General features: G+C 37.1%; 1 protein-coding gene across 1 annotated transcript; it reads right to left on the bottom strand.

Moving 5' to 3' along the window:
• Positions 1 to 1,480: 1,480 nt before the first annotated feature.
• On the bottom strand, positions 1,481 to 27,050 carry LOC6048061. Its single transcript, XM_038265028.1, has 7 exons — positions 26,700 to 27,050; positions 22,390 to 23,724; positions 18,371 to 18,587; positions 3,909 to 4,192; positions 3,530 to 3,846; positions 3,297 to 3,468; positions 1,481 to 3,240 (listed from the first exon to the last, which is right to left on the bottom strand). The coding sequence occupies exons 2-7, from the start codon at positions 22,938 to 22,940 to the stop codon at positions 2,781 to 2,783; spliced, it is 2,001 nt and encodes a 666-aa protein (XP_038120956.1). The 5' UTR covers positions 22,941 to 23,724; positions 26,700 to 27,050; the 3' UTR covers positions 1,481 to 2,780.
• Positions 27,051 to 27,624: the final 574 nt, after the last annotated feature.

The raw sequence follows: 27,624 nt of genomic DNA, 5'->3' as shown, positions 1-27,624 counted from the left end.
GCATAATTGTCCCATGTTCGAAAAAGTGCAACTGAGAAAAACGCGATTGAAATTTTTCGATCGATTTCTGTGTTTCTACGCATAATTGTCCCGTGGGTTCCTATTCGCCCAATGTGTCCATAATTGCCCCAGTTAGCAGTGTATCACTATTATTTGTGATCCTCTTGCTAAACAACAGGTAAACACGGCATAGTACTACATAAAACTAATGATTCCGTATAAGAAAATACTTGGTGGGACAATTATGCGTAGAAGTTTAACGATGGGACAAACAAACTTGATGTTGTTTTCAATGAGTTTCCGAACAAAGTACCCGATTTTATGTGTTTTTCTTAAAGTATACGACAAACTAAACTTAAAAATGTTAAAAAGTCAAAATCGTCCAAAAATGACATGGGACAATTATGCGTAGAACGGCAGTATACAATAGATAAACAAGACACAATACTTCGTAAAACTGATAATTTCGTGAAAGAAAATTCTTGGTGGGACAATTAAGTTTCCGAACAAAGTACTAGAATTTATGTGTTTTTCGAAAAGTTAATGTCAAACTGAACCTAAAAATGACAAAAAGTCAAAATCGACCAAAAATGACATGGGACAATTATGCGTAGAACGGCAGTCTAGATCGTAAAGGTACTGATCCCTGATTGGTTGGGATAGAGACATCTACCGATGAAAATTTACCCCAAATAAGGATGCTGGATGTCTACAACCATTTGATTGTTGGGACTCCAACCAATCAAATGGTTTTGTTTCAAATGAGTGTGTTGACACATCTGTCTTTCCATATTGTCTTCTAAATGTTGAATTCTATTATGTTTCAGAGAGAAAATTGACTTGAGTTCTCTCAGAGACTTAACCTTCTCAGACCTGATTATTGATATTGAACCAAAAATCAAAATCTTCTCTGCAAGGTATGCTGCCGTTCTACGCATAATTGTCCCATGTCAGTTCTGGACGATTTTGACTTTATGACATTTTTAAGTTCAGTCTGCTGTTTACTTTAAGAAAAATACATAAAATCTGGTACTTTGTTCGGAAACTCATTCAAAACAACACCAAGTTTGTTTGTCCCATCGTTAAACTTCTACGCATAATTGTCCCACCAAGTATTTTCTTACACGGAATCATTAGTTTTACTAAGCATTATGTCTTGTTTACTTGTTGTATAGCAAGAGAAGCACAAATAAGGGTGATAAACTGCTAACTGGGGCGATTAGGGACACATAGGGCGAATAGGAACCCACGGGATAATTATGCGTAGAAACACAGAAATCGGTTGAAAAATTTCAATCGCGTTTTTCTCAGTTGCACTTTTTTGAACATGGGACAATTATGCGTAGAACGGCAGTATGGTCCTTAAAATCATTTCGCCATCATATTTTTTTAAATTTGGCCTGAAAGGATTGAGCAGGCATTCGGGTGCCCAGAAAAAAATATCCAAGGCTGATGTCGATGAAAAAAAATATTTCTAACGTTTTCAAAGAAACACACTTTAGGCCATTCCGAATTTATTTTTAAGTTTTTGTCTCCTCCCCTTTCAAAATTTCATCAAACAATTAGGGAAATTATTGACTAAAATCGAAATTTTCATGGGAAGAAACTTGTAACATTGAATTTAAACTATTCAGAATATAATCTTTAACGGTTATTTGTGCCTTTTTAATTAAAATTTTACATTTTATTTTTTAACCATTTTTTAATTGTTTGCCCACAGATCGGTAAAAGACTTAAAAGATTTGGAAAAAATATTTTTTTACGGTAGCTTTATACACATTTTGCGGTACAGTCCAGACTCGACTCGACTCGAATCAGGAAAAAAATCGTTGTCATTTACGTTGTCTTGTTTTTTATTTGACTCGTAAGCTACTTTAAAGTAGTTTAGAATTTTTAAATCCAAGATGGCGGCCAAAATGGCGGTGATGAAACGTTGAAAATATGCATTTGTTGATTTTTAAGGAAATCAGCTTCTTTTGAATGGATGAACTAATGATGCAAGTTTTAGCCATATAAAAAATGCAAAATGTATTAGTTTTTCAATGTATCAAAGGAATGTATTATTACCTTTTGCCAAGTAATTTGTTTAACAAAGTTCCATCCCTCCAAAATTTGCATGGTCTTTTTTCCAAATTTTGCTACGGAGTTGGCTCAAAAATTGAATAAAATTGTCCAAAAATCAGTTTAAGTTAAATATAGAAACCAGGCAAATATTTGAACAAGATTTTTGATTGATGAAAGATAACAATTGAAAATTGAATTGAAACTATTTTTTTTATTCTATTTTTTATTACATTGCTAATCATTACATGAATTTCCAAGCCAATGCCGTTACCAAAACTCTATATAACCTGTGCCGCTAATGTCTAAACTATTGTTTGCTAATAACCATCTCTCTGTTTGTTAAACCAAATCAACTCACTTGCCAACATCATTAAACTCTCTGTTTCCATCTGGTGGTGTGCCTGTTTTGTGTGTTTGTGTTACTGTAATAAGTGCACTCTAACATTGTTGCTTCCTTTGTTTGGTTTTACGTTTTTGTTTTGCTTCCAACACAGAATAAAGCTCTTTTCCTGTCCTATCACAGTTTGCCGATCAAACTCTCTATATTCGCTTCACTACTGAATGATTATGATGGAAATAAACTCAACGTAATGGTCGTGGCCAAGCGTGGCTTTGCTTGCAAACATGCTTTTCGCGGGCTTCAACAATTGAGACGCCATGCGTCTCCATCATTCACACTTTTCTCGGTGGAGAAGCGTGGTGGTTCAACTTACAACTCACTCTACAATGGTGGCATACTGTTCCAACCGTGCCCCACTGGCCAGCTCCACCACCCCAATCGAGCCAACCAAACCCAACCCGGCGGTCAGATCGATCGGCGCTGTCTTGCCGGTGTCGTTCCCCTCGGATTCGCTGCTGTTTTGTCGCGAAGCTTGCTGCGATTCTTGCTGCTTTTGGAGCTTGTTGCGTTGCTTTTCGAGCACTCGCAGCTCGGTCGGCGTGAGCATCCCGCGCAGGATCGTGTCGTACGAAACCGACAGGCCCATGGTGGACATTTTCTGGAACAGGCGGTAGCATTCGCGCTCCTTTGGTGTTTGGCCGTCGACCAGCTGCTGCTCGTCGGCTTTTTGCTGCGCGGCCTTTGGCTCCTTTTTGGGTTTTGACTCTTTCGAGGGCGGGGGCGGGTCTTCGCCGGTGTGGTCCTTTTCGTCGTCGGATTTGCTTTCCTCGCTGGAACTGAAAAAGACGTCAATGTGTCAAAGAAATGTGACAGTTTGTGTTGATAACACTACCTCTTCTTAACATCCTTCAGATGAAACGCATTCAGCGAGTTGGCCAGCTGCTGGCTTCTCCTGATGCGGTTGGCAATGGGTTGCAACGCCGGAGGCTTCCGGTGCCCAGCCGGGTAGTAGTCCCGGTTGAGCCCGGCGGTTGGCTGCTTCAGCTCGGACTCTTGGAACGAAACTGCGAAAAGAACCAATTCGCTTAAACGTATGACCTCTCTCCTTGTGCGTCAACCTCTTACCCGATTTTCCCGCCTTCTTCAGCATTGGAGGGCGCTTCGATCCGATGAGGTTGTTGTTCAGGTTGTTGTAGGCGAAGCTGTCCGTGTCCGTCAGTGGCGACGGAGCGGAGTCCTCCTTCTCCGAGTCACTTCCGCCGGAGCTGAGCAGCGAAACGAGCGTCTCGATGTCGCACGGTCCTCCTAGCACGGAACGGGCTCGCGGACCTCCAGCGATGACCTTACTGTTGTTGTTGGCTGCGGCGTTGCTGTCCTTGCTAGTCTTGAGCGGATCGTCCTCGTAAGCATCCTCGTCGCATTCGTTGATTTCGTCACGATCGCTGTTTGGAGGGGAAGGTGGGGTAATTCAGACACAAACCTCACAGAACCTCGAATGACTCACCGCAGAACCTTCTTCTTGCGGGCCTTCCGCTTGCTGCTCTGTAGGAACTTGGAGTTGTCGTCTATGGGTCGGATCGGCGCGGACATAGCCCGCACCAGGGGCGGGCGCTTCTCGGCGGTGGATTCGGAATTTTGGCGGCTGCTCGCTTGGTACTGGGCCCGGCGCTGCTGAGCCAGCGACGAGTTGCGACCACTTGAAGTCGAAGACGCGGTGGAGGAAGACGACGACGCCGACGAAGAACTGCTCGGCTTGGAGTGCTTGGAGAGCGTCTCACCTTCCGGGTGCTGCAAAAAAGAAAAAAAGAAAACGGACCAAGTTTAGAAACTTTCTCTTTTCAACACCTTTGCTGCAAGAAAGTGTGAAGTTGTCGTGACGCAATTGCCGTCAGGACGGTGGAACGTTGCGTTCTATTATCCTGTCGCGTGCTGATTGCTGAACTTGTGGCTTCTCACTTTCTTGCGTCGCGGTGCACACCGTACGCGTATGTGTGCTGGCAGGTGGGGAAGCTTATTTTGAGGGCAAAACGTTTTGTGTTGAATCGCGCACACGTGGAAGTTGTTTTGTGCGAAAAATAATAATAAAAAAAAGTTGTTTCGTAAGTTATTGATCGCCCATTTGCAACGTACTTCCGCAGTCTTTTTTTGCCACATTCGATTGGAACGATTTTGATGGACGGAGCTCGATTTGGTTACGAATATGTTTCTTTGGCCTTGGGGTTTCAGTTGATATCACATTTGTTCGGCATGTGCGACATGGGTTTTGCCTGAAAATAGTTTCGATTTATCGAAAATATGGACGTCACTTGAGCAATCATGAGTTTGGTTGCTGAACAAAAGTAGATTTTAGTTATTTTATGTGAATCTATTGAAAAAAGCTCAATTTAAATTCAACAAAAATCCATTTTCAGTTTCCAATACAACAATCGGTCACATAATGTACATTGTAACAGCCATTACTACTAGAAAAATATCAAAATATCAGTTAATTCAAATATATATATTTTTGTCTAAAGTTTTGCGTTTATTTTCAATGTGTGGTACCGAAATTCATATTTTTAAAAGAATGAAACCGCAAAAGTTTGAAAATTAACGTTGTACCATATCCTGAATAGTTTATTATCGAAAGTATAATTTTGTTCAATGATTTCTTTTTCTTTTGTCCATATTTTTATTTATGACTTTTAACATTGGATTCATACTTTCCGAAAAAATAGTTCAATACACAACTAAATTCGGTAGTTTTTAGAATAAAAAAAAAACAAAACACCAATTTTAAAATAGTGTTTTAATATACTCAATTAATTTTTTTTAAATTGTTTTTGACATGATGTAACCAATTTTGCCTAACTCACTTTGTTGTCTAAACGTTGACGAGATTTAGGCTAAATAGCAAGTTACAACTCTTCCGCTTTAATCTGTTAACATTGCCATGCCTTTTTTTTTTGTTTGAAGAATATATAAATATAATAAATCTTTGGGGAAAACAAAACGTTTTTCATAAAACTTCAAAAAATTCGATAAAAAACTGATTAAACCATTTTTATCTGGAGTGTTTTTGAAAGTCCTTTACTTGGTGGTTTCAAAAACACTTAAAATGCAAAAGAAATGAATATTAAATTTTGGTTAATGATCTGAAAAAAATATCGAGAAATGTTTGTGTAATAAATTTTTTGGTTTAGAAACAAAAACTAATAATTTTCCTCCAATATGAAAAATATAATATAATCATTAAAAAGATTTATCATGGAAATATAACCTATTTTTGCTTGTAATCTACTTTGATGCATAAATAAACCAAAGAGATTTCACAATTACTTGAGATTTGTTGTACAAAAAGGCTAGAGAATCAAAGATATTTTGAATTCCTGTTTTAGAGACACTTGGCCATTTCAAATTTTTCATCCCTCCCCCCTCTCTTTAAAAATTCCTCAAAAAATCAGGGAACAAAAAAATAATTATTGTAAAATATTTTAGTTTTAAATAATAAAAAATAACTGTATAATTGATTGTAAACTATTCCAAATACACGTTTAATTTTTATTTAAAATCAAAATATGACACTTTTGAACTTTTTGCAAATTTTGAATTTTGGGACCACAAATCGGGAAAAGACATAAAACTTTATATTTTCGGAAGTAACATAACTGTAAAAATGTACAAAGCGTTTTGTAATGCTTTCTGCTTATTTTTTTTTTTTGAAAATTGGCCTGAAATTTTACCCCTTTCAGAACCAGAGCTTAGGGACAAAAACATAAATAAAATTTAAAACAGACTTTATATTTATTTTAAATAAAAAAACAAACTTTTTAATCTTTTTCCTTTTTAAATTTTAAGATGAATTTATAAGTTTTTGCGAAAAAAAACTTTGCGGTACTATCTAACTTTTTTCAATCGAGCCCAAACATGGTAAATATCTGGAGTTTTTTTAGAAAAGGTCCTATAATAGTAGTTTATGCAACAATTTGCAAAAAGAGGATTTTTTCAGCACGAGTCGTACATTTATCCAACGAGGTTCACCGAGTTGGATAAATACGAAGAGTGCTGAAAAAAATCAAGTTTTGCAACGAGTTCCATACAACATTTTTTGCAATTCCAAAAAACACACACTGAGTGAAATTTTAAGTCAAATTTTCATGTATTTTGTCAATAAATCGTTTAAATCAAAAAAATGTTGAAAAGTGTTACTTTTCAAAACAAGTGCTGAAAAGTTCAACTTTTCAGCACCCATTTGAGTGCTGAAAAGTAGAACTTTTCAGTATTTATTTTGAAAAGTTTTGCTATTCGATTCTGTTATTTTTGGTAGACAAAAGTAGGCTATTTCGTCGTTCAAGAATGACAGGAAAAGTAAGTAGTTTCACGACGGAATTGCAAAAAACAAATTTTCATTTTTTGCTTTTTGGGTGTTTTTGAATACCCCTGACTCATAACGGTTCTTAAAACACCCAAAAAGCAAAAAGTGAAAATTTGGTTTATAGGACCTTTTCAAAAAAAAAACTCCAGATATGATTTTTAATTTAGGAAAATACATACATTCAAATTGTTTTCCATTGATTTGACTTCTATTTCCATTAACATTTTGAAGTAATTTGAAAAAAAAACATTTCGGGCCGATTTGGAAGGGGGATAGGGAACATAAACTTCGAAAAATATTTGCAACGGCCTTACTGTGATGATTGAAAAGTATTTTGGTATACGTACTTTTTATCCAGGAATTTCGAAAATTAGGGTTGAAATTTTGTTTTATTTTTGTCTACCCCCGACCTTGACCAGAGCCGAGTGACAAAATATTTTTTCAACCAGCCTTTAAAATTTTAATTTAAACACAAGTTTTACGTGGAGCTGAAAATGCTGACCGTTTTCCGATTTATACTTAAAAAATGAGAATTTAAAATTATTGTGGTTTCCAGCAATTGAATTCTGGAGATAAACTTAAATGGCGCATAAATTGCATAAAACACCATGCGTCTCCTGCAAAATATACTGGGAATATGGTACTTTGAGTTCGATTGATATGCAGTTCAGACTCGATTATCCGAAGTTCGATTATCCGAAGTTCGATTATCCGAAGGTTTGTATGGAACTTCGGATAATCAAATTATAACCATTGTTTTATACTTTTAACATTGAATTCGAGTTCTGTGACCCCATTCTAGGCAAAATTTGATTGCATTTTAAATTAAAAAAATGCTATTTTTCGTTATGTTACCGCTATTTTGGACACCATCTTAACAAATTATTAATTATTTTAGAGTAATTTCGTCAATTTTGAGGTAATGATGCAGGTTGGTTCGAAATCATGTAAACTATCAGAAAAACAAATAAAATTTAGTACTTTGTTCTAGAAACTGTAGAAAGTCCATTTTTTCGTGAAATTCTAACACGTAGCCTTATGGGCGAGACAAATTTGACATGCGTTTTTCTCGGCAGTTTATGAGTCAGCTAAACCACCAAAAATAAGACAACGAAAAAAATTTTTTTTTCGTGATTCGATTATCCGATGATTTGATTTTCCCAAGTTATTTTTTCCGAGGCCTTCGGATAATCGTGTCTGTAGGGTAGGGTAGTCATCAATGAGACACTTTTGGTTTTCAACTTTCAACAATTTTTCTATTTTTTTCATGTGCATGTTTTAATGAGCTTTTTGTTACATTTTCTTTCTTTTTATGTGTTCTAACATTGACCAAAATATGAGATCGATCCGACATCTACAGCCCGAGTTATTCAACTGTCTCATTGTAGACGCACTTGGCAGGAACAATGAGACAGCTGGGGAACAATGAGACACCCTATGAAAATCAATACTTTTCTATTAAAATATCATGTTTTTGTATTGTTCCATAGCAGGTGACTTGCCTTGAACATTTTAAAGCAATTTTGCCAACATGAAAGTTTAGTTAACAAAAGTTATACTTAAAAGTATTTAAATTTTGTAAAATCCATATATTTATACCAAATAACTTTGTATTTTTGGATAAATTTGGTAAAAACTCTATAAATAAGCCAAAAATCACTTTCAATTAATGTTTTGAAAGATTTCCATAGATTTTGAAAAGTTTAGTGAAGAAAAATCAAAGTGTCTCATTGTTACCCATGGGCTGAAATGAGTGGGGAACAATGAGACAGCCCTGGATTCTGGGTATATTCTTAATTTTGGCCAAACCTAATGAAAGGACATTGTAGCCCAACTCAATCCCTATGGAACGTCGAAAGAAATTTGAAGAAATATTAGTTTTGGTGTAAATGGCAGCCTACGCGCGAAAAAGTATTTTTTGTCCATAATTTACTTTTACTCCCCAGAATCAAACATTTATGAATAACTTTTCAAGGAAGCGTCCATAATCAAAGCCACTGTTATAGCAGACGTGTATCCAGTAGATACACCTTTCCCCCAAATATGAGCCTGATTGATTGAAACTACGACTTGAGAGAGCCATTTTATCATTGTTCCCCGTGTCTCATTGATGACTACTCTACCCTACTGTACCGAAACCGTATTTTTTTTAAAAGATCATATTTCAGAATTCTATTTATGGATATTTATCATTTTTGAATGTTTTGCGTTAAACATTATGAAAAATCATAGACAAATATTTTTAGCTGTGAGCTCTTTGGTCCCGAGACCTTCTAATTAGCAATGTTTTTAAAAATAATTAATGTTTCCTTTCCTTCTTTTGAAACGATTTTTTTGAAATTTGAATGGTTGAAAAAGTCTTATTTAAGACAACCCTATTACACATAGGACCACCCTAATCGCCAAACAAAAAAATACGGTTCTAATTATTTTGAGACAAACGGAGCACTTTTGATCAGGATCCTACTGGTTCGACGTGGAATTGCTGATTCTTTTTTAACATTTGAGCGATTTGAAGCCTACGATTTATTAAATTGTTTTCCACAGTTTTGCTTTATTCGAAGATAAATTGCGCTTCAAGAAACAATTTCAACAAGTTCGTGCACACCACTAAAACCATCTTACCTTGAACTATAGTTCTGTATATCGTGCCACAATACTCTAAACTTTCTCGTAATTAAAATTTCACTTTCATTCACTCATCGTATTAAACACAATAACAAAAAAGCGCAAAAAACCACAAAAATTCTTTCACGGACAGCCGGGCAAACCAGCACCAAGGAATGCACTTGCACAACTTCCACCGCGACTAATTACTCCATTAGTCCCTCCCTCTTGTTGGCCACGTGACGGAAGAGTGGCGACTGGCACAGGAGGTATGTCCGTGCTGTGCAGCCAACTGGAAAAATGCACTGAGGAAAAAAAAACAACAACAACTACCCAAACAAACAACTCAACTCAACTTTGGCGCGAGGACTGTTCTACCACTACAAGCAGCACTCTCGAAAGTTTGTTTGATGCTATCGCGGAACCGAAAGTCCTCGACTTAATTCTCGAATGCTTCGGGTGTTGAAATACGGAAATGGTTATTTTTTGGCTTTGTTGCGAAGTTTTTGTTTTAAGCAAGTCAACGGTGCTGTCCTTCCCCCAGTTTCGGCCCAGGTCACAAGGACCTTTCTTCCACTTGACTGTGAAATCGGTTTTCTTTTTCACCACGCGACAGGCAACCAACTAATTGCCACTTTTCACACTCTTGTGTGGCGGCGTAAGGGGAAAACCCCCGAAAGTAGGCCAACCCGCGTGCAATATCGCCTAACGGTAGGCTATTTCCTAGCTGTTCCTCTCTTATCTATACAGACGAAGAAGCGCTCTTGTTAGCGCGGAAATCCCCAACCAACTGTCGGTCCGTGATTGCAACCGATTGTTTCGAGCCAATATAATCGTTGCCCCGAAAAAAAAGACACCCAGAAATCGCGTGGTCCTACAAGCCTACATCCTTCCGGGCCTGAAGTGGCACATGTTCACTTTGTTTTGTTCGATTTTTAAAAACACAATGTTTTCTTTTCCCTCGGCTTCAAATCGGGTCATGACTTGTGTGTTTTGTTGTTGTTATTGCGAAAAAACGGGTTAATCATCTGAATTCGGCACGATTTCGCGCTACCTTGAGAGCAAAATATCTAATTTGTTTGGGCAGAATTGAAGTCACGCACACGTTCGAACATGTGCAGTGCATCCTTGTTGCAGTTGTAGCAGTTGGTGGTGGTATTGCTTCCGGTCCTTCCACCGATGAGCGGGTGCATTGAAGCTTCGAATTGGAACACAGCACCTGCTATCAGCGTCAAAGCCGCCACCCACAACGTTGCTGGTGCAGTTGCAATAACCCTTCTTGGGCAAACAATATATTTAAAATGAATTAGCATTCCCATTCGCCCCCCCAATACTGCCCACCATTGAAAAAACGGCTAATATCCACTTTTGGCAAAAACGAGATATTAGCACCAGATGGTAGAGGATGTTCCAACGCATCTCCTGGAACTTGAATTTCACTGAAATAATATTTAGACTTGGCTGCCGATGCGAAAAACCAAACGGCTAATATGCCTCTCTTATGGGAAATTGCCTTGACGGAGGTTTTGTTACAAACACTAAAACGCGTTTTTCTCGGAATACTTGATTTGGCATAATAGCCGAATTTTCAATTATGGGCAGAATAATTAAGTTGAGTTATTCTCTACCAAATCCGGAAATGGATTTTATTTGTATTTTTTTTATTTGGCTCAACTTTGTCCGGGCCTTCCCTATGACCAAAACAGCCATTTTGTGTCATTGGTTCACCCATACAAGTTTCCATACAATCTTGGAAGCTGTTCTCACAAAAAAGGTACGTAAATATAAGCAAATGTGTGACTTTTGAGGGAATTTTTAGATTAATTTGGTGTCTTCAGCAAAGTTGTAAGTATGTATTGGTGTGGAATATTTAAAAAAAAATAGGTACAGTCATCCCACATATTCGGAACGGTTTCCAGATCGGCCAATGTTCAAAAAATCATAGCAAATCGATAATTGAACTTAATGATTCGCTTTTACCTTCATTTGAAAGCTTTTCTTGCGATCTTTCGAATTCTGTATCGCACATCTGCAAATTTTAAATTTTATATGAAGTTTTAAAAGAATTACTTTGACTCTTGAAATCCACAAATTCGGAACACTTTTTTCTTACGAATGTAAACAAACTTTGGATCTGTCCAGGAGTACATATTTATTACCAAATAATGACTTCACACACTGAAACCAATGAAACTCAAGCTTAGTGATGTTTTACACATGGTTTGATAACTTTTTTTGTGAAAATATCAGTTAAATTCAGGTGTTCCACAATTGTGGGAGGCCGATAACATCCCACAATTATGAAACAGGCCATTTGGAGGTAGTATTTTGTTGCTGTGGACAAAATAGTCTTGGAATGAAGTTTTTTGTTCAAAAAGTACTACTTTTACTAGCGAAATAGCAAGATAATGTCCAAATTAAGGTTCTAAAAATAGTAAAGTCGACAGAAAAGCTACTTTTGGCATGCTATTGACAAATTATCATAAAAGTGTTCCGAATATGTGGGATGACTGTAAACGGAAAAAATTGAAAGTACTTTACAGATTTTCTGGCAAAGGGCCTTGTTTTCAAGATATATCCACTCAAAGTTTGATTTTAGCAAAATATTTGCAGTTTTTCAATTTTTGAAAATAGTGATCATTTTTGAAATTGGACATCTGGTTGCTAAGCTACAGTGGCTTAAGGAAAAAGAAATAGAAAAATTGAAGTTTTTTCGAAAAGATCGGAAAATTTCACAAATTAGGAGCGGCCGTGGCCGACTGGTTACGGTGTTCGCTTTGTAAGCGAATGGTTCTGGGTTCGATTCCCATCTGCTCCCAACGAGAAAGTTAAGAACACATAAATTTGAAATGTTGAATATGAACGAAAAATCTAAGTCGCTCGAGGTGGGGTTCGATCCTCCGTCCTTTGGATTGGTAAGCAAAAATGCTAACCACTAGGCCATAACGACTTGGTGAGCGTGGACTGGAATTAGGAATACTGTTACAGAGAGCGAGTTGTGGCGCTATAACCACGGCAAATAGTGTCCAGGGCATTCGTGGAAATACAATGTCCCATCCCAGAGGGTCCCGGAGTACCAAACCTTCTTAGCATGGTGCTCCCAACGAATACAACCAAATCTCGGAGCGTATGGTGGTGTGTCCCCACGCTTCTTCCTCCCCTGTCGATTCAGAATAGGGGGATGGCGTCGCTATTTTTAGACCACGTTTTCCACTTTTTCTCATCGAAACCGACTACTTTATCGACTTCATTTTGCTGGGCGAGATAGGACGCCGTCTATTTTTAGACGATGACTCAGCACTTTTCCACTCTTGCACTTAAAAAAACCAGGTGGCAGCACGATGTTATGGCGATTGTCCACGATCCATACAAAAAAGTTTTTTTTTTGTATGGACAATTGTCCACGAAGGGGGAGAGGGGGTAAAAGATTCCCAAAAAAGTGTCCACGTGGTTTATGGATGGTCCCTTAACATTTTTAACATTTAAAATCGGACCATTAGTTGCGGAAATATCGACTTTAGAAAATGGTGGATTGTTTGGGTGAGACTTAGAAAACTTAAATTTTCTTGTTTCTTTTTCTTTAATCAAAAAAGACGAAAAAATTGGAGTATCTATTTTTTCCGAATAGTCATCAACAGTACCTACAACTTTGTCGATGGCACCAAATTGATCAGAAAATTCCTTCAAAAGTTACAGATTTACGAATATTTACGTACCTTTTTTTAATGGACAACTACCAAAACTGTATGGAGACTTGTATGGGTGAACCAATGACACAAAATGACTTCTTTGTTTGTAGGAAAAGCCCCCACAAAGTTTGAGCCAAATAAAAAAAATACATTAAATAAAATGGTCGAAATCGGTCGATTTCGTAGAAAATTGCTCAATATATAAAATAAATATATGGTCATTCTCTGCCAACTCACACGAAATCGTTAAAATTGCTCAATATATAAAATAAATATATGGTCATTCTCTGCCAACTCACACGAAATCGTAAAATAGTATCCCTGACCCCTCTTCGAGTTCCGTGAAACTTTGCTCTTATGGGTAATCTTGATCTCTCATCATGAATTGAAAATATGTCCAAAAAACCTTCCCAACAAATAGGGAAGACGAACGTTTTGTTTTTGGCCAAGTTATGATTTTTAGGAAAAAGTGCTTTTGAAAAAGTATTAAAAATGCATACAAAAAAAAATAGATGTGAAATTGAATACTAAATATGTGTGTGTGTGTGTGTGTGGTCCAATCCAATACCCGCTAACCGGTAGCGAAATTATGGGAAAGTATAATTTGTATCAGACTGTGTATATGCCGAATGCTGATACAGCTTATCTCAGTCCCGGGTATTAGGTGGTGATAGCCCTCGCGCTGCTTCCAACGACCCATTTCAGAATGACAGAGCTCCTTGCGGTCCAATTCCGAGGTCGTTGGGCATTGTTCGGCCCCGCCTAAACATAGAAGCAAGCATCTGAAGGAAACTCGATCTATATTTAGACTTCCAATCCCGTCAGGCAAATCAGGGATCAGCGCGTATTTAATAATATAAGAAGAAGAGATAACATGTTTCAACACTACGGATCAATTCACTACTAGAGTGTAAACCTTCTGATGGCCGACTGCTTAGCGTCCCAGACCACCACCAATCCAAAGGTGTGAGTTCAAATCCCACCTGATTCATTAAAGTTTTTATTCAAAGTACAAATTCCTGATTCCAAATTTCAAAAGTACCGACCGGGATTTGATCCCTGAACCTTCTGCTTGGTAGACAGAAGCCGTAACCATTAAGCCACGGAGCCGGTTATGTGAAATTGAATACTAAATATTCCACAAAAACTGTGTTTACTTAACTTTTAGAAATAGTTTTCATCCTTGTTCATTTTTGAAAATATATTCGAAAAGCTTCTCTACAGCAGTTCGATTTGCGATGCCTTTCTGCCGGGTCGCGGGATTTTTGGCGTTCATCGTCGGTGTGCTTTTCGTTTTTTTCGCGGGTCGCTTCTTTTATCCATTTCAGCTCGTCATTCGCTTCTTTTATCAGTACCTCACTAAACACCAATCATTTAAAACTCGTAAAAACATCACAATTTAAATGTCAGACTGTTAAATTCTTTATTCTTCAATTACAAATGATCTTGGTTCTATCTTTCCACGGCCGGCTGTCTAAGGTTAACCATTTCATTTAAAATTTAACAACCAATAAACGGGAAATGTTTCATCCGCAGCATTTGCTTGCCTTGAGAATAATATATACAGGGTGGCCACTCAAGTCGGGAAATCGGGAAAGTCGGGAATTCGCCAAAATCCGCCAAAAATCGGGAAAAAGTCGGGAATTTATGATTTTTTGTCAAAAGGTCGGGAAAAGTCGGGAATTCTGAGCATACTTGATTGAAAATTATTTTTAAACTCTTGAATAATTTTGTAATATTTTGTAAAATTTTCAAATTGAACTCACTCATTTCTGCTTTAGTAACTTACTTTAAATTTAAGGTTCTTTTCACTATTTCAATATATTTGAGTATACAAAAGATGTTAAAGGCATTCAAAATCTTAATGAATATTGGAGTCTTTGACACAGATTTTCATAATATTTTTTATTAATCAAATGATCGCTTTAATTTTTGTTCATCAAACAAGAGGTAAAGTTAATGAAAAACTAATATAAAAATAGAGCCTAATGGCCAGCTTAGAATTATGATTCTATTTCATTTTGTCACATAATTGGATATTTGGTAACAGATTCCAACTTGAGTTTGTCAATGGATTTTTTTGGTGAATATTTTTAATTGTTTAACTAAATTTATTAAGTAATTTAAAATTATTTTTTTTCCAAATGTTGCCCTTGAACTTTTTTTTGTGAGTATGGGTAAAGCTAAAGATAAAGCTTGATTTTCAGTTTTTCGGAAAACTTAACTATCGAATAAAATCCAAAATTGAAAAACTTTTTTACGTTTCGGAAACATAAAGAAAATATTGAAATTTCAAAAAAAATAATCCAAGAAACTTTTAGTTATTGCAAAATTGTTTAAAAAAATTGTTTCTTCAAATATTTTGCTTAAAATAAGAGGGAAAACATAAAATCAACTTAATTTTCATTGAAAAAAAAAACAGTTAAATACTGACCACTAGATAAATTAAAATTGATTAGAAAATTTAATATCAAAAATTTCAAAATTAAAAAGGGAACTTGTCAAAAACATTTTTTTATGAATTCCTTGACATTTTTCTAAATCTTTTGAATGAATAATAACAGCAATTATGTTTCAATCATTTTTTGATTTAAAATGATGATGCAGTTTTGAAAAAATAGGAACGCTATTTTAAGTTCAGTTATCTTTAACTTTTTGTCATTTTCAGTTGAAACGAAGTATCAAAAACTAAACGTTTGTCAATTAAAAAAATAACATGGAAGTTATAAGTATTGTTGAACTTTCGATTATTTTTTCAAAGACTAATTGTTTGTGTTTCCACTCTGAATTATAATAATGAAAACGGTCTTCTATGATGAATCCTGACCAAAAACCCTATCCTACTAACACATTTTCAGGTTCCTGGCGCTTGTGGGGTGTAAGCACAGAGTAAATCAGCTGCCCTAATAGTAGCAACCTGCGTTAACTATCATTCCCGTCCCTTAAAATCGAGATCTACAAACCGACATGGCGGGCGCCGTTGGTGGCCAATGACTGTTACCTTTTCGCTACTGATCTAGTTTTGCCAATCATGGTGTTTTATCTTTCGGCGCATTCATACATGCTGTTGATAAAGGAAACACCACTTGATAGTCGAATCATATGATCAGTAGTGCTGAAAGGATATTACGGTTCTGCTTACCAATGGCTTCTCTACAATGAGCTTTTTCAGACATTGTTGATCCGACTTTTGATTGCTGTGGTATGGCCTTGTAAAGAATGAAAATTACTAAAAACTGTTATTTTGCAAGTTCTACCCAATTGAACCTCATTTTTCAATCTTCAAATCTCAGAAACCATTGCACAGTGGTCCAGAATGCAAAATTAAGTGGAAAATGGATTTTCCGAAAAATGGTGACGATTTAGAGCTTTGGTGTCTAGAGAAGAGTTGTTGCAAATGGAAAAGGGCAACTTTTGGTTTGGTTCAAAATTAGGGTGGTTCACGATTACGGTGGTTTTGAAAATCTAACTTTTCAAGAATACTTTTGGGATTTTTTTTGGCTTCTAGAAAGTTGTTGGGCGTGCCAATCCGAGCAACTTTGTCCAATACACCATTTTTTTTCTCGTATTCTACGCCTTCTACGAACAAATTTAGAGAAAGCATCTGAGCAAATCTTCTAACATCAGTTTTTGAACGTAGCAATTCAGGGTTAAGTTTTAGAGAAAAGTGTGAAAAGTGCTCCGAACAACCTTAATTTTCAACATATTTCTTATATTGATAACGATGATTTCCCAAAGTAGGTCACTTAAAAAATAGTAAATTGATTGGTATCCCTACAGTTGACAAAGGTTTGTTACCTCACTTGTAAATGGTGAAATATTAAAATCATGTCGTGACTGCAGTCATCTTTCTCAGCAGAATAAATCGCGGCAAAATGACAAACTGTGCGCAATTAATAAACCATCAATTTGATGTCTTTTTAATTTCTGCAGTTTGTTCATCATAAAAAAAGTTCTATAACCTCGGTTCGTGTCCTCAGACAACATTCCGCGTTGTGTTTATTTGTGCGTGGTTGCCCTGGCAAGAACACGTGGCCCCAAGTTCAAGTTTGCAAGAGGCGTCCAAACGCACGACCTGCCCGATTCAACCGGTGCCTACTTTGATCGTCCTAAAACTTATATTTCGGAGAAAGTTAGTTTGGGCATTTTACGACACCGTCTTATTTTAACCCGAAAAGTTGCTACCTTGTAGAGAAATGGGTTTTCCACATTTCTCACCCCATAACGACGATTTGGGACCGAGTTTCGTTCGCGGAGGTTCGCGGAGGTTCGCGGAGGCATGAGAGGTACACGTGCCAGAAAGCGTCAATGATGCCCCAGTTTTATTGTCTCGAAAGTTTGTACTCTCGTCATTCTGTTTACCATGGCTGGGTGTGCGATTCAATAGTGCTCTTTTTTAACGAAGATTTTTTTAATACTGGTTTTTCTAGTGTGATTGAAACACAATAGCATGAATTTGTTTTTTTTTAATTTTGCGGCTTGTTAAGACCTTTTGAAAAATTCCTAGCAAACAACAACGATTACCTCCACAATAAAGTTTCAGCAACCGCTGACAACAAACGCTGGCTGCCGCGCCAGCAGCCCCGTGAAAATAGCGTGACTGCTGAGTTTTGCAAATCACTGCCTGCTGGGATTTCTTCAAACCGGTGAAATGTATGCCTCGGCAGCTTGACAAGTAGGGGGAGGCCGTTATTAGGAAGAATCATTTGAAATTCATGGAAAATTTTCAACCTTGAAATAAAATTATTTCTGGAGTTTTTTTTGAAAAGGACCAATAAACCAAATTTCCAGTTTTTGCTTTTTGGGTGTTTTTAGAACCGCCTTGAGTCAGGAATATTGAAAAACACCCAAAAAGCAGAAACTGAAAATTTGGTTTATTGGTTTTTCAAAAAAAACTCCAGATTTTTTGAAACGACTAAATATTTTGACAAATCTTCTCCCAACAAATCATACACAACTCCCTCCTATAGAAGAAAGCCCATTGGAATGTGGGGGAAAACCCAGTTTTAGTTTCCCACCCCCACTTAAATTTCCCCATTTTTCCAAAGGGATGGCGAGTGAGTTGCTCCATCAACTGAAAAACTGTGCCATGTGAATGGCGGTGCTGAGTAATTTATCAAAAAAAGAAAACTGAAATCACAAGACACACAAGTGCTAGTGCGCTGGTTGGCCCATTTTCGTGACTGAATTTTTCGTTGAACCAAAAAAAAAAGAATCTTTGATTGAAATTTAAATCGATTCGTGGCAGGCCGTGTGGGCCACGTGTGTTTGTGGGTGGGTGGGCTCGCCACGGAGGGAAAAAAGTGAAAAACTTACCGAATTTTCCACTTCGGCCTTTTGATTGCCTTGTTGTTGTTGTTGGGGTAGGTTCGGGACGGTGGCGGGTTCGCGCTGGATTACGGAACATTCCGTGTCGCTGACGCCGTTGTCGGACGAGTCCTGCTGGACGGTTTGGCCGAGAAAGATCTTGATGTTGATACGGGAATCCTTGGCCTGCTTCAGGACCTTTTTGGTGTGCTCGTTTGGTTCGGTGCTGTTTTTTTTTGGAGGAAGATATTAGATTATTTGCTTCGTTTCGAAAGTAATTGTCAAAATAGAGCATTATCAGTGAATGGAAAATTTACTTGACAAACTTTGAAACATCCCTTAGAATCAAGGGTGCCAAATGTGGCCCGCCGGCTTATATTTGGTGGCCCCGTGGGTACGTTTTGAAACAGACATTCACATGCCATAATTTTGATTTTTAACATACGGAATTTTTACTTTAATACAAAATTTCACACTTTTAAATAGTTGTAAATTTGTGATGACATCTCGAATTGGAACACTGAATCAGTAATTATGATGTCTTGTTAATTTTTTTTTCTCTAGACCAAACCGTTCAATTTTGATTATTTTAAAGCATTTTGAAATTAAAAGTTTGAAAATTGATCGTGATCCAATCAAAAATGATTTTGTTTACAAGTGGTGATAAAGTAATGCTGGCAATCCTGCAGATTTAAACCAATTTTATAATAAAAATCTTTTAAGACGAAAATGTATTAAACTTTTGCTAAACTTAAGGAGGGATTAGACTATGACAAACAAACAAACAAACTCGCACTTTTTGACAGTTTTTCTGCTTTGTTCGTTTGTCTGCATTTGTTTGCAGAAACGTCAGCCTGCATACATTTTGCTTTGTTCGACGCCAACATTTCAAAAAGCATCATGTACAAACCATGCGTTTTAAGAAAAACGCATTTGAATGTTGGGTATCATTTGTCAATTCCCATATTTATATAAAAGCAAAAGGAAATGTTCTAATGATCACAAACGATGAAAAACGATGCTTTTATAGATACTTGATCATCCATATTCAATAAAACATTATTTTCTTCATTATATTAAAAAAACATAACTTCTTTTGAAATCACCAATGTCTATATCACCCTTTGTTATGATTCGTTTTTCTTCGCCGAATGTACATGGCGCTTTTTACAAGCGGAGGGAAAGTTTTGTTATGATTCGCTTTTCGTCGGCGAATGTACATGGCGTCTTTTTCATGACGCTTTTTTTTTCGTCACGAGGTTCATGTAGTCTTTTATTTGACAGGTTTACAGGGACAGGGACAGCTGATGCCAGAGATTTTGTTTATGTTACTTTATTTAAATTCATTATTACCCAAGTAACATTTTAGGCTTTATCAAAGCTGTCACAACCGCTATTAAACCTATCAGCCAAAACCAACATTAAAACCCCTTAGTAGTAACAAGCTCCCCAGAACCTTGATAAACCCCACACCCCCCACAAAAGGACCTCCGCAAAAGGTTGTTACGGCCTATTTATAAAACCTACATAGGAGTTCAAGGCTTTACAACTGAATCCTAACAACATACTCAAAGCCTTGATAAAATCTTTGTTAAAACCTAGGAGTTATGGAAAAATGACATTTCATACGTCTTCAAACGTCTTATGCCAAATAGATTTATTTTGGCAAAAATAAGTCTTCGTCTTGCATGGCAATGATGGCAATGATAAATAATAGATATTAGAGGTAATCCTAATAATTTGAAAGCTCATTTCTCGCAATCGATGGCTCAAATTCAGCTGCGGTTGAAATTTTATTGATAAATGAAGGGGAGATAGAGCCAAAAAATTCAACTCGCTTCATCAAAAATCGATATTTTGTAATCATAGTGATAAATGTTAAAACATATTTTGTTGCAATTCTTTGAAAAAAATGATTAATATATTTTTAAACATCTATCATCATAGTAGGGGAACTATACCCTTTCTCAGCCTATTTCTATTATCGGCCTATCAGCACTTTGATCATGAATTACAGCTTAAATAAAGTGTTTTTGACTGTTCCAAACTAATGAATAGCTCAAATAAAAGTGAGCAAGCAACTCATCATTGTTCATACGCCTGAAAATGTTATTTAATAGCGGAAAACGGCAAAAGTGATGAGAATTGGTCGAACGGCTTAGTGTGATTAAAATGGGTATATTTCCCCTATTAATCATACTAGAAATTCAGCATAAATGTGTGTTTTCATCAAATTTAAATCAAATTTTTCAGTTTTCTATTTTTTCAATCAAGATGGCGGTCAATCATATTCAATCAGAGCACGCGTTTAGCGCCATATTTATGCACTGCTATTTGGCCGCGATAAATGCTCTTTTAGGAGCTTATGGTTTTAAGTGAGCTTTTTTACATGCATAACGGCAATTGACAGCTACAACACCCTAGGTTTTAACAAAGCATGCGATAAAACCGTTTGGCATGGCATTGCCATCTGGTTTTCAAGCCTCTATTAAAACTTTCATAAAACCTTATTGAAAGCCAGTCGGGTTTTGTTTCCACCCGGTTTTATGTCCGAGGCATAAAACCCTGAACCTATTAATTAGCTCTTGCTTGTTGGTTGCGGTGAATGCCCAAATAAAACTATTAAGCAATCAAGATGCTACAATAAAACCTCAAAAAAAAACTTGGTGGTGGCTAGCTGGTTTAAAAATGTTACTTGGGTAAACAGATTTTACTGGAGTAACTTTTGCTCATTTCAGAACATGTAATAACCCAGAAAGTGTCAAAATGTACATGATGCCTTTTGAAATGTTGCCGTCGTGTTTGCGAGTTTGACGCAAACAAGTTTGCGGATTTGGCAGGTTCGTGTAGTGCGAGTAATTTTTATACTGAGCAATTTTGATGCTCTTTAAGTTGCTGAAGTAAAATTTATCTCGGCAGAAAATTACATTTGGCTCAATAATGCAATGTTTTTTACTTACTGTAATTTTTTAATTTTACAACTTTTTTGTCAAATTAAAACTGCTCCATTCCTTTTTACTATCCCATTTGAAACTCATCTATCAATGCTTGTTTTAGTTGCATACATTCAATTTTGTCATACATTATTTTCTACTTAAAAAATGGGTCAATATGTGTTCAATGTTAGAACGCATATATTTTCGAAAACAATATTTTCATTTTTTTTTAAATCAAGGCTAACATTTCAAAAGGGCCAAACATTCAATATTACGCCCTTTTGAAATGTTAGTTTTGATTTTAATAAATTAAAAATATTGTTTTCGAAAAGATCGGAAAATCTTAAGAATGTTTCATATTTTCGCATAGAAAACCTGACCATTAGGTTGCTGAGATATCGACATTAGAAAATGGGAGGTTGTTTGGGTGAGTCGAAGTCAAAACATCAATTTTCCTGTTTTTAAATCTTTGCATGGCATCTCAGCAACTAAAAGTCGTATCGACAAAGTTTAAAAAGCAAAATATAGAGAATTTTCTCAGCATTTCAAAAATACTTTTTTTAAGAAAACGATGCACTTTATTAAAATTTCACATAAGTACTTTTTGATTTTAATTTCAATTGCAATTCGATTTTACATCGAAAAACGAAGTTGAAATTTTTTTGTGACCAATATTTCGATTTTTTAGAAAAAATCAGTCTTGATTAAAAAATGTATACTTCGGTCAAAGTTTTTTTGCCCGTTCTGGAAATTTCTGAAAAGTTGGCATTTAATGTCCCCTAAAACATAAAAAAAAATATGGGGAAATCTGTTTTTATGCAGTGGCGTTACGCTTGTCACCAAATTTAAATTTTGAGCAAGACAAATTTCTCCTAATATTTTCTCCTTGTATGAATTTATACAATATCACCAAAAAAACACTTGGAATAAATAACACTAGAACATTTTTTTCCTGTTACTAATCCTGAGCTTGTTATAGGTTTGTGAACAATATTCCCAATAATCCGTAGGTAATTTGATTCCTCTGGCATTTTTCCATTCACAAACTCCCGCTTTTCTGCCATAATATTTAAAAACATAAACTTCACGCACTCATTCTTCACACTTAGTCCGGGCGGTCTCTTCTTGACGACGCAACTTTTCGGATTGTTTTGGTGGCCTTGCCCAACTTCCTGTCCCGCAGAAAGTCCTGCACCGGTCGACAGCGCCGTCCGACTGGCCGTCGCTGGTGCCGCTGTGGTCCAAGCGTGTCCCGCCGCCGGACTGTGGTGGTCCAGCGACAGCTGCTTCGTCAACACCTTATTGTTCAACCGCTTGGCCATGGTCGTCGCGGAGGACGTCGAAGCGTGTCGTGCCGAGGACGTCGTCGCACTGGCCGGTCGCCGGCTCAACGTGGCCTTCGGAGGGTCCTGGTACGACTGCTGCTGCTGCTGGAACCGGTTCGTGTGAATGATGGCCGCCGTCACGAAGGTGGCGAAATCGGCACCACCACCGGCGCCAACCGTGGAGAGATTGCTCACCGAAAGACTTCGTCCCGTGCTACCACCACCGGAGAAGCTTTCGATGCAGGACATCTGCTTCCGGAGCGGATGGTGCCTCGCGGGCGACGGTCGCGACCAGTTTAAGTAGCGACTGGTAGACATTTTCTTGTTTTATGCCCTCGCGAGCGAGCGGTTCTTGGTCGTGGTCTCGCAAAAGTTTAGGGAAGGAGGAAAGGATTGACTGGTGGAACCGAGAGAGGACAATTTACTGCCAGGATGGCGCGAGACTGCGGGACAACTGCGGCACCATCACTACACAAAGACACTCGCTCTCCGTGGAACCACACTAACACGTGGCTAAAACCCCCGAGCTATTGACGCGGTATACATTTAGAGCAAACACACGCCCGATCGGTTCACTATGTACTATGTGCTGGGGTCTTCAGCTCCAAACTGCTGACGCTGACTGATGGCAGCAACCAAACTCCGCTCGGCTCCGACGAACCTCCGGCGTGCCCTCAAATCGTAAATATTATTTATTTATTGAAATGATAGACAACGACACGCGGCGGCCTTCAGCACACCCCAAAGGCCCAATTCTTGAGGGGCTTCTTCGTTCTCCTACCACGCGAGAGCACTGGCACCGATTGAACTTGGATCAATGCCCTTTTACATGTGGCCTGGCAACCTGGCCGTGCGCACGCCGTCTTCGCTACTGCTAGCCGTTGTTCCAGGACTTGATGAATGTCTGCCACGGCGATGGCGCTGGCATGTTCCAACCGACCACGGTTCGGCAATCGTTACGACCAGGACCCGGGACGACGACGACGTTGATGTTGGTGAATGGCGTGAGGACCTCGCGAAATGTTGCTCCTGCGGGCGGGGGTTTCCTTTTTGCGCGCGCGAACCACTTTTTCGTTCTAGGGTAGGTGAGTTGTTGTTGAAACTGCAAAAAGAAAAAAAAAACATTACTAAAGGTTTTTGAACTATAAAAGTTAGAAGAAAAAAAAACGTCAAAATATAATTTCAACCAAAAGTAGCAATGGTACCCTAAATGTTGCCCCCAAGTCTTCACCACTACCATAAAGGCTCAATTTATTGGGGTTTCGCCGGAGTACTAAAGCAGGCAGGAACGACAACCACGTGCAAACGAGCCAGACAGAGAAAGAACACCAACAAACTTTTCGTGCTTTTGCTGAAAACCAACACTGCACAAAGAACTTTGTTGGTTTTTGGGAGTTTAACCGTAGCCACCCCACCGTGACCATGTTTTCTTTGCCATTGCCTGAGACGCGGGGATATATTTCTTATTTCTTCATTCATGATTCGCTTTGTGTTGTTGTACCGGAGGTGAAGAGATGTAAAGAACAAGTTACGGGTGTTTTCCATGGAGACGCTTGGTGCTTGATGACTGAACTTGAACAACCTTGCAACTCCATAGCAAATTGACGACATCTAATATTATAGTAATGACACTTAGCTTAGCTATGCGAAATTAAACCTTTTTTTTTAATCCAATAACTTTTGAACAATTTAACCGTTTTTTTAATCAGCTTTTGAAAAATTTCAATCTCTTTGTCAAAAAAAGGCGTTCTGCATAATTTTTATTCCCATTCAAATATCCATGCAATTATGTTTTTCCTTTCTTCTATTCTTCGATGTAACGGTGGACTATTCCAGAAAAATAGTAACACTGTATTATATCTTTGTTTTTTTCTTTCTTATTTTAGGGGACAGAGATAGATATCATTGTACAGGACGGTTCAAAAAATATAAATTAATTAAATTGTTTTTTCAACATCATAAATTTAGTCAACAATCTTTCGCTGATCTATAATTTTTTTAAAGTATGTAGTTGTAATTTTCGAAAAAAAAAATAAAAACCCGCAAAAAAGTTGAAGCGTTATTTTTGTACCGAAAAGCTGAGAAAATGCCTTAAAATTGATCTGAGAAACATTGAAGGTTGTTTTTTTTTCTGAAATACAGCCACTCAAAAACGAAACATTTACATTTAAGTTTTTCAAGTGTCATAAAAACAACTTTTTAATTTTTTTAAACTGCACGTAATTATTTTACAAAATTCGAAATATTGAACAATAGCTAGCTCCTTTAACACATCGAGTGTAGTTAAAAAGTTAACTGTTGTCCCTAAAATTGCAAAATTGCTGTCAAAATGCATATGCTCCCATTTCGAATGTTGCTTCAGAAATGATCAATGTTTATTAAAAGATTTTTTTTTTGCAATTCGTTCAGCTCTTTAAACACAAGTTTTCAAAATTCGGAATCCATGAGCACTCCCTTAAAATTATTAAATTACGGATTTGTTCAAATTAAACAATGCATCTCGAAAACGGGAAAGTTTTTTTCGAAATGTTCGTAAAGTACTGCACACAGCAATTTCGATTGAACAATAAAAAGTTATTTAAAAACAATGTTTGGAATGATTTTGTACTTTGAAACCACTAACATTTTTCGCAAAAAAAAATAGCTTTGTGGCCGAGTTATTGTGCACATGTCAAAGGGTGGGCACTAAGTCGGGAAATCGGGAAGATCGGGTTGTAGTTTGGATTTCCCCAAAGTTCGTAAAAAATCGGGAGTTATTGAATTTTGTAAAAAAAAAGTTTGGGGTATCCCAAGCTTTGAAAATTGTTTTCTATGTTTTGAATAATGTTGTTATATTTCGTTCAATTTTCAATTCAAATTAACTCAGTTAGTTTGGAGCACTTAACAAAGTGTCCCTTACTATTTTAATCTATTGATTTCGATTGTTGATTTGAATTTTGCATCAATTGGTTAGAAGCCTTTGAAAATTTTGGTATTTTTTTATCTTTTTCAATTATTATTTCTTTTACTTATGAAACCAAAAAAACATAAACCTAATGTTTGACAATGTTTAAAAAAAATGCTGAAATCCAATGTGTTTTTTTTTTCTTTTAATTTTTAATTGTTTTAGTGAGTCGTGTGGTGTTCGTGGGGGAGATCGGTTGGAGAATCGACGTGCGAGAATCCGCGAGAAAGTGCTAGAAGATTATGGAATACATTGAATTTTTTTTTCACGTCGTGGCCTTATCAAAAATTATGTTTATTTTTTATTTTTTAGTATTTGCTATAAAACAGATTAATTTAAAAAACTTCTTATATTTTTTTTTCAAGTTGCATGCGCTGCGTTGCCATTTTTATTTTTTTAGAGATCACCTAATGATAACCTGTTAATCAGCTCTTACCTAAGTATGTAGTATCATCATAACTAAAAAAAATAAAAACAATATTGGTTTTGTAGTCAGAAATATTTAATTGATTTTTGACTGCATCCTTTTGCCAATATTTGTGTACCCTTTAAACTCAAATTTGACCAAATTTAATCTAGTTCTTTCTGAAAAAAGTATACACAAAGTCATCTTATACCCCGATATGTCTTGGTGGTTTTAAGCAAATCAATGTTCAGGAAAAAAGTTACGAGGTACACAAAAAATATAAATAATGATCACTATTTATGGAAATCGAAAACAAAAAAGTAATTGAGAGGATTATTGGCACATAAATTATTTCCAAAAAACTCGCAATTCGAGAGACAAAATATGATCAACCTTTGACCTTGACGGTTCAATAAATGATTCAAATTCGGGTACACCCAACGATTTTCTTTGTCATCGCAAAACTGTCACCGTCAAATGCCAAACACGACACTGCGCATATGATTACCATATTTTCACGGTTTGCTAACCAAGGTGACATAAATTGTCTACAGGTGACTATCATTTGCAACCCCAAGTTTCGTGACAAAACGACACACTTTCTGGGGAAGGATTTGGCCGAATATAAGTGTTCATCACGGTGGATAACTCAGTCTCGGAACAACAACGTCTGAATAAAACTGAATGGTGGTTGTAAAAATATGGGAAGCAATGCCCCAATACTAACCACGGTTTTATGTTTGAGTTGGGATTCCTGTGACCGGAGTGGATTTCAGATTGTTGTACTTTTTATTCACTTTTTTGTAAGTTCAAACATTGTGGAATAATCAACACAATACTCCAATTTCATGCTTTTCCAAAAAAAACTGCCTATTTCCCGCATTTGACTGTCCTTTTTTTTGCCAAACTCTTTGTCACTGGTTATTGCTGCTGTTTTGTGGTTATTACTGTTGTCTATTGATTTCGGAGTCATCAAACAGCAAGCTCTTGCGAGGTGGAGCATTCACGAAAATCGCACGATACGCGCACGTGTTCACTTGGTTACTGTTTGGTGCCGAGTTGCTGTTGTTTGCTGTTTATCGGGCGTATCGATCAAAAAGGGCACCCCGCTCCGAGGCGCTTCAAAATGTTGGCCAATTTTTGCACCAGGCATGCCGACGTTTTAAACTGCTGCTGCTGCTGACACAGTTGGGTCAGTGTGTTAAGGGTGTGGACCACGTGGAAGAGAGAGAGAGAGAAAGCGTGCAAAAGTATCACACTCTCACGTGTGTGCTGGCGCGCGCGAAAATTGCAGCGTGTCACTGCCACTCTGGAATAGTGCTGGTTGTTTTATGTTGATGTTTGGTGTTTACAACTTGGTTGTTGTTTAATCACTATGTTGAACCTGCTGGCATAGAAACATAATTTCGTGTTCAACGTTTTGCTATTTTGTATACGTGTATTTGTATGATATTTTTCATGAGCCAATGATTTACATCAAGTTGAGCAATTCTAGAAGATCAAGAAATATATTAATATATTTTAACTTAATAATAACGATGAAGTTAATCTAATCTAATTCAATACAGACGCAGCCAATCCGATGAAAGCATACTGAAAAGCCTCAGAGTTAGATTCAGCCCCAAGCGCTGTTGTCCTGTCAATATTAATAC

This window comes from Culex quinquefasciatus, chromosome 3 (assembly GCF_015732765.1).
Source record: "Culex quinquefasciatus strain JHB chromosome 3, VPISU_Cqui_1.0_pri_paternal, whole genome shotgun sequence".
NCBI classification, from domain to species: domain Eukaryota; kingdom Metazoa; phylum Arthropoda; class Insecta; order Diptera; family Culicidae; genus Culex; species Culex quinquefasciatus.
The sequence above is the reverse complement of the archived record's forward strand: the minus strand, read 5'-3'. Positions and strand labels throughout refer to the sequence as shown.

Excerpts from the sequence above, each read along its gene's own strand:
- LOC6048061 (XM_038265028.1), bottom strand. The coding sequence starts at position 22,940 with ATGTCTACCAGTCGCTACTTAAACTGGTCGCGACCGTCGCCCGCGAGG. Across the intron at positions 3,847-3,908 it reads CGCAAGAAGAAGGTTCTGCG|CGATCGTGACGAAATCAACG; the intron begins GTGAGTCATTCG and ends CCCTCCAAACAG. Across the intron at positions 3,241-3,296 it reads CTGAAGGATGTTAAGAAGAG|TTCCAGCGAGGAAAGCAAAT; the intron begins GTAGTGTTATCA and ends CGTCTTTTTCAG.